Source organism: Montipora foliosa, chromosome 5, assembly GCF_036669935.1.
Source record: "Montipora foliosa isolate CH-2021 chromosome 5, ASM3666993v2, whole genome shotgun sequence".
In the NCBI taxonomy this organism is placed as follows: domain Eukaryota; kingdom Metazoa; phylum Cnidaria; class Anthozoa; order Scleractinia; family Acroporidae; genus Montipora; species Montipora foliosa.
Genome location: NC_090873.1, coordinates 9,725,025 through 9,732,524, shown reverse-complemented (window position 1 = coordinate 9,732,524; position 7,500 = coordinate 9,725,025). Strand labels below are relative to the sequence as shown.

The 7,500-nt window shown below is 40.7% G+C and overlaps 1 protein-coding gene across 3 annotated transcripts in view; it reads left to right on the top strand.

The window, feature by feature from the left end:
• LOC138003582 (uncharacterized) overlaps nt 1-7,500 on the top strand; it is a 75,697-nt gene that overhangs the window by 47,912 nt on the left and 20,285 nt on the right. For 2 of the 3 annotated variants that reach the window (XM_068849708.1, XM_068849707.1), the window contains 3 exons: nt 227-576; nt 1,814-2,046; nt 2,454-2,749. In XM_068849708.1, coding sequence (XP_068705809.1) covers nt 227-576; nt 1,814-2,046; nt 2,454-2,749 — 879 coding nt within the window. Of the gene's footprint in view, nt 1-226; nt 577-1,813; nt 2,047-2,453; nt 2,750-7,500 lie in introns of those variants that run through there. The other variant, XM_068849709.1, reaches the window with a different exon arrangement.

Sequence of the window (7,500 nt, the reverse complement as noted above, 5' to 3'; positions counted from 1 at the left end):
GCCAATCTCCCACACAAAAGGCCGACTAACGAGTTAGGTTCTCTTCGTATGGGTTAGTCTCCTTGGGCGGCATGCAACGCTCGCCTCACCAAGGTTCTTTGCGGGGAGCGTTGCGTGATATCCAAAAAAACGGATGCGAAGAAGACTACGTACTAGGTACTAGATACTAGGTACTAGGTGGGTACGTGGGCATAGTGGGCCAACTTTTTTGTTTGACATTTTTTAGAGGAAACGTTGTCAAAGAAGGGAGACGGTGGGACCTCAAGCAATTTGCCTTACAGGTAATCTTCCCTCGAGACGCAGTGCCTGAAGACAGAATATTGACCCTTCTCAGATGGAATCCTGGTGCTCGTTGCCCGCCTCTCTTTCACCATGAAGCCATCGTTAGCGATGTCATTGAGCTATCAGCAATGGATAGTCCGGGGATTCTACATTTCAATAAAGCTGTCACAATAGTTATTCCACACTGTGCTTCAAGTCTTAAGGGTTACGAAGTGGTGATTAAAACTTTGATCAATTCTGAAACTAATGAGTGGGACGATATTGTTGAAACGGAGGACTTGCGGACACTAGAAGGTGAGAATTTAGTTCAATTATTTGCTATTATTTTTTTGGCATTTTAATAAAGTGGGTTTTGTAACATGACCCAAGTAGCAGCAGAAGGCCGATGCTACTCTTGGCTTAAAATGGACAATGTGTTTTACTTTCACAGTATAAATTTTGCTTAGAACTTCTTCCATGTAAATGTAGCTTGATTGTAGAAAAAAAAAAAACTTCTACTGCCACTGCCACCACCACTACCACTGCCACTGCCACTGTCACTATTACTACCACGCACCGGTGGCTCAGTTGGTTGAGCACCGGGCTGTCACGCGGGGGGTCGTGAGTTCAACTCCGGCCAGACCAACTCTCAGGGTCTTTAAATAACTGAGGAAAAAGTGCTGCCTTTGTAATTACATCGGCAAATGGATAAGCCGGAGGTCCCGTCTCCCAACCCTTCAATGTTCATAATCCTGTGGGACGTAAAAGAACCCGTACACTTGTTGTAAAGAGTAGGGTATGTAGTTCCGGGTGTTGTGGTCTGTCTGCTGTGGTGTATCATGGTTGGGAGCGTAAATGCTCGGAAATATTAGCTACACCAAGCTACTCTAAAAATCCGAGGGTAAATAAAGATATATGATATGATATGATATCACTGCCACTGCCACTGCCACTGCTACTATTACTGCCACTCGTGCTATCACTGCCACTGCCACTGCCACTGCCATTGCCACTACCACTATCACTGCCACAGCCACTATTACTGGCACTCGTGCTACCACTGTAACTGCCACATCCTCTGTCACCACCGCTGACACTGCCACTGCCACTGCCACTATCTCTACCACTATCGTTGCCACAGCCACTATTACTGCCACTGCCACTGCCATTGCCATTGCCACTGCCGCTGCCACTATCACTGCCACTGCTACGATAAAATGAGGGAAAAGAACCACCATCCCGCTGATGACTCATATCAAAACCAATTCAGGTATCCAGGCCTCAGTTGTTTAAAAGGTGGATAACGCTATCCACCGGATAAATCACTATCCAGCGGATAAACACTAACAAAACCAATTGAGTTATCCAGTGGATAGCGCTATCCACCCTTCGAACATCTGGGGCCAGTACTGGTAGCATTGTTCACATTTTGAACAACCCAGGCCAGTTTGAGCAATGTAACTGGAGAGGAAATGTGCTCACTACCGCTCAGTGGAACAGGTCTCCATTCTCTGTGGTGACCACAAATCAACAACTAGAACTTTTTTTCCAGACATTAAGGAAGACCACACTGACACTGCTGATGTTTCAGACTTCTTCTTTCCTGTTGCTATCAGTAAGATAACACAGTGTTCAACATTCGTAGTGGTCTGTCGTCTAAGATCGTATAAACATACCATCACAAGTCAGGAAAGCGAACTGGTGTGGCCCGAATTTCCACTTGCGAGAATATCTTTTCCGCAAAATGCCGTTCCACAAGACGAATCAGTTGAAGTCATTGTCAAGGTTAGCCTGTCACACGTTTCCATTATTCATGTTTCAATCGAAATTTGTTATTCTAGAGGAATCGAAAGTAAACGTTAAGCCTATCAATGAAAGGAAACTCCAAGCATTATTCAGGTTAATACAAAAATTTGATTGGACTAACTGGGTGCGTTAATAGTGGAACTTTAAATTCAAAAATACTCAATTTGGAACACATATTTTAGGTTTTGGTTGTTGAGATTATTTCAATTAAGTCGAATGTATTTCAACAAAAGATACTTGTAATTACAAGGCACTCGAGCAGGCCATGTTCGCCTTCCCTTCTCTTTCATTTGTATCTCTTGCGAGCGTTAAAACAAAAGCAATGTCGAAAAAGCATTCTCCTTTTCATTAAAAGTTGCTGTATAAACATTTCCCATTTTCCCTAGCTTCAAGAAGTTTCCCAAAAATTGTTCAAGAAGAAGCAAATTTTTCCAGGACCGATATTGCGAATATCGAGTCCAAGAGCAGGTGACTTTCTGAAGCCTGTAACCATCCAGCTTCCATTGTCATTGGGAGAACGTTACAGGAGAAGAGACACCGTTATGTCAATAGTCCGTGTTCGAGTCCTCTTCAAAGAATCAAGCTCTGAAAAACAAGAGTGGATTGAAATAACAGACAAACTTGAGACACCTCCCACATTTGATGAAGATATCATCACCTTTGAAGTCAGGCACTTCTCAGAGTAAGTTTTAAAGTGAGAGCGTTCTTTTAGAATAATTTTCATTTTGCTGTTGTGCTTGGGCCAGGTTGGGGTCTGTTTCTCGAAAGTCCTGAAAACGTTTCGGACTCGAAAAGCCATTTATACCCTTGTTTTGTAAAGCTGGTCTTTTCACGTGTTTTCAAGATAGCTAAGGGCAAAACGATTGCGAAGTTTAATGACTGAAAACCTCTGCCTTCTATGGATACAGAGGAATTTGTGATACCCGAAAAGGCCCGAAAAGTTGCGGGACTTTGAGAAACTGGGCCCTGCAATTTTGTCTTGTCCCTGGTTTTCTAACACGACAAGAATTTCCTCAGGCTTTTGTTCGCCATCTTGGTAAACAAGAGTTTAAGGCGATTCCAGCCAGTTTCAAGTCTATTTAAAAATAACTTTATTAAATCATTCGAATTGCAATTCCAAAGGGAATTGAAAAACTCAATGTTACAATTACAAATGTGAAATGACAAAAATTTAAATATGTACATTATTTTATAAAATATTAGTCAATCTTGGTTGCAGTTCAGTTCAATCCCATTTCTTTATCGAGCTTGGTATGAAGCTTGTTTGGAATCTTTTAGTTCTACATTTTAAAAGTGGAAGTCTTCTAGGGTTTTTAACGAAATAGTTTTTGATCGTAGGTCTTGGCCAAAGGCTATATGGTTTACTATCAGGATGGGTTACAATTTTGTAAAATTTCATGCACAGGTGTTCGCGTCTTTCCCAGAGTGTAGTCAGGTTCAGGACTTCAAGTGCTTCTTTGTATTACAACTGCGGGATGCACAATACGAAGCGCCCGACGCTGGATGACTTCCAACTGATCTTTCTACTTACATGTCAATGAATGCCAAACGGGGCAAGCGTATTCTAATAAAGGTCTGATAAAATAACAGAAAGCAGATCGTCAATCTTGAGGTTGTACACCACTGGGATCAAGAGTTCTCAGGGCATAGAGTCGTGAACAAATATCATCTATATGAGTCGATCATTTAAGGTCAGAAGACACATTCACTCCAAAGTATTTAGAAGACGCAACACAGTCTAGTTGACGGCCGTCTACTGTTAGACAATGGTTAGGAATTTGATCATTCTTTAGGAATGAAGTGGAAAATTCCTTAGATTTAATAACGCTGATCTTCATGTAATTGGACTCTGCCCATTCGGTTATTCAACTCGCCTTGGAGAGCTGGTGATTGAAATGAAGATAAACATAAAACTTCGTAGATCGTACAATCATCAACATATTTATATAACGGTAGATCAGTTCTTAGATCGTTTACCATAACGAAAAAGTGGGCCAACTTTATTGCCTTGTGCCGGGGACAGCACCATGTACATGGTTCAAAGGCGATGAAAAGTTATTAAGGAGTACGCGTTGTTTACGGTTGTGAGGGAAATCAGCGCACCAATTGAGAAGTAGTCGAGGAACGTTGAGTTCTTGCAGCTTCTGTAGTAAAAAGTTATGGTCGATACGGTCGAAAGCTTTGGAAAAGTCAATTAGGCAAGATCTAAGCATGGTCCGTAGAGTTTCTATTGCGTTCAGCCATTGATAGATAAGGAGAACTAGGGCATGGGTTGTTGACGACTTGTTAACACAGCCAAATTGGTAAAGGATCTAGTACCTGAGGCATTATAATAGCTGCAAACCACTCGAAGACAAAGCCCTCAAGAATTTTGCTCAGGTCAGAAGTTAATGATATTGGCCGAAAGTCGGTACTGATAGAGGTCGGCCGAGGAACCTTATTTATAGGTATGACATTGGCACATTTCCAGAGTAGAGGGACTTGGCCTTGATTAATCGATGAGTTGAAGATGGAACAAATAGGGCGGTGGATGATTGATGCAAAATTCTTAAGTATCCAACAAGGTATGTCGTCCGGGCTCTTTGCTTTACGCTCTTGAATCGATAGTAATGCTTTCTCAACAGACTCAAGAATTACGACGTAATCGGTAGAATGTTCCACCGGGAGTGGGTTGAAATCCAGAGGCTCTATATCACAGACGACATTGTTGAAACAATCGTTTAACGCCTCCGCAAGGTCACTGTCTTTTAGAGTAACTCCATCTGCGCTAATACTGGTCTGAGTTACGGGCTTGGATAGTCTAGACAAAAGTTTGATGTTATCCCACCAAACTTAGGGCTAGTTTCTTGCATATTTTTGATACTGTTTTTGTAGAAGGTAGCACGAGCCTTTTTGCAGAGTATAATATTGCGATACATATTATACTGAGGGGTATTTCCTTTTGTCCAAGCGTGATTGCGTTTCTTTATTGCGTCTTTGATTTCCGCGGTCATCCAAGGCTTGTCAGTGGGATGCAGCTTTACGGAGCGCACAGGTAAGCAAGAATCGCTGGCGGTAGTGATTGTCGAGTGGAACATACTGTTTTGGTCTTCACATAATTTAGCGTGGTATAATGGTGTTCAGTTGACAGCTTTAAGCCTAAAAAAAAAAGGCAAGTTTGTTGGTTACCTTGCAATCACGTTTCTGTGCCTAGGTAGATGGTAAGCAGCCAGGTTTGGTGTTTGATGGTTGTAGGAGGACCCTAGAATAATCTGATAGCCCAACAGATAGAGATGAAAAGGCTTGATCGAGAATGTTATTCCCTTTAGTAGTGAGACAAGCTTTTTCAATTTGAAAGAGGAGCAGAACTAATACTACAAAAAATCCGTTTTTTTCTCCCCAGGGTTATAAGTTTTAAGTTAAGATGCTGATCGTCACAGTTATTAATTAACGTCAGTCTTGCAGTAGGAAAGGAAAGTCTGAAAATTTCAGGCTTTCGTATGTTAACTGTCGTCATATCTATATCCTCAACGTGCTCAATATGAACTTGCATGAGTGCATCTTGTTAACCACCCTGAACAGATTTATGACGACCACGCTGCAGTTTAAGCTAGGAGAGTAAAACATCGTCCATGCGCAATATGGTTCAATGACGAGATTCGCGCTGAAAAGCGCGAGAAGCGTGTCCTTGAATGGAAATATCAAAAATCCGGTCTTACAATAGACATTAAGTTATATGGTGGTTAATGTGTAAGGTATAATTCTCTTTTGGAGAGGCAGAAGTCCAACTTCTATCGAACGATAATTGAAAACACAGACCGTAATCAGCAATTTGGTACTATTGACAGGATGTTTAAAGTTAAGAACATTACCCTGCCTACCCATGAGTCTTTGCACCAATTGGTTGAAGACTTCAATGATTTTTTATTAACAAGGTTAATGATAGTTATGCTGGCCTTCCTACTCCTACTACCTCAACTTTCACGACTGAGGAGAGGCGGCTGTCTTGTAGTTTTCATAAATTTCAGACTCCCTTGGACACTTCTGTGAATGATATCGTGATGTTATTATCTAGCAAGACCTCTAGTGTCGACCCAATTCCTACTTCAGAAGTAAAGCACAATTTGGACGTACTGTCGCGACGTAGGGGTCGCGAACGATATTTTAAAGCACTTGATTCTCGTAACGATGTTGTTTTGGTTCTCTTGGATCTGTCTGCCACGTTTGTTGTCATCCCGTTTGCACTGATATTTTGCCTTTGATGATATCGTCTTAAGCTGGTTCTCCTCCTATCTGCGTGGTAGATCTCAGACAGTTTCTGTTAATGGAATTATATCATCCCCAATAAATCTGATTTATGGTGTACCTCAAGGCTCGATTGTTGGCCAGTTGCATTTCACGCTTTTCATAGCTCCTCTTCAAGATGTTTTTGTTTTTATTTTCTTTATTTAATTTTTTTTGTATAATGTACATTGTATATATAAGCTCTGTAACTATTTATCTCTGTATTGTATTATATTTTTTAGCTTTTTAGTTTTATGTTAATCTGATCATTGTAAAGCGCTATGAAATAGTAGCTGAATAGCGCTATATAAATTGTTGTTATTATTATTATTATTATTATTATTATTATTAGTTTCAATCTAAAATCGATGTTCTATGCTGATGACACTAAACTATATATATCAGTTAAACCGTCATCTCAAAATGTGGCACTTGATTTTCTGTTTGTATTAGCGTTGTTTTCAATTGGAATATTCAGAACAAACTACAAACTAATTTAGGAAAGACTGATGTTATTCACTTAACGTCTCGTTTTGTGAGGAATCCTCCGTTAGGGAATTTGTTGAGACTAGCTAATGTTATTGTAGTACCTAAACAGAAGGTGCGGAATCTTGGTGTTATCATATAGATCGTAGTTGCACTTTTTCTTGTCATGTTAATGATATCTGCAAGAAGGCTTTTCAGTCTATTTGTACGATAAGTCGCACGAGAAAGTACCTTCCCGGTGATACACTAAAACGGCTAACTAATGCAATGGTTATTTCACAGATGGATTATTGTAATAGCCTTCTATGCGGACTTCCTAAGGCCAAAATTACATAGTACAAATCACACATAAACCCCCTCTCTAGGGACTTGCACTAGCTACGGGTGGAAGCGCAAATACAGTTTAAGATAATTCTTCTTGTCTGGAAATCACTTCATGTCTGTTCACCGGATTACATTCCGTCGCTTGTAAATGTTCGTCGTCCTTGCTGGGAATCTTCGTTCCTCAAGTCGCTCTATCCTGGAGCTACCTTCTCGCCCAAGAACTGTTTTTTTTTTTTTTTATGGTGAACGCTCTTTTGCTCACGTTGCGCTGAAATGCTGGAACTCCCTTCCTGAGAATATAAAATCTGTTAATAGGCTGGACCCTTGCAAACGTAATCTCGTGACCTTTTTCTTTCGTAA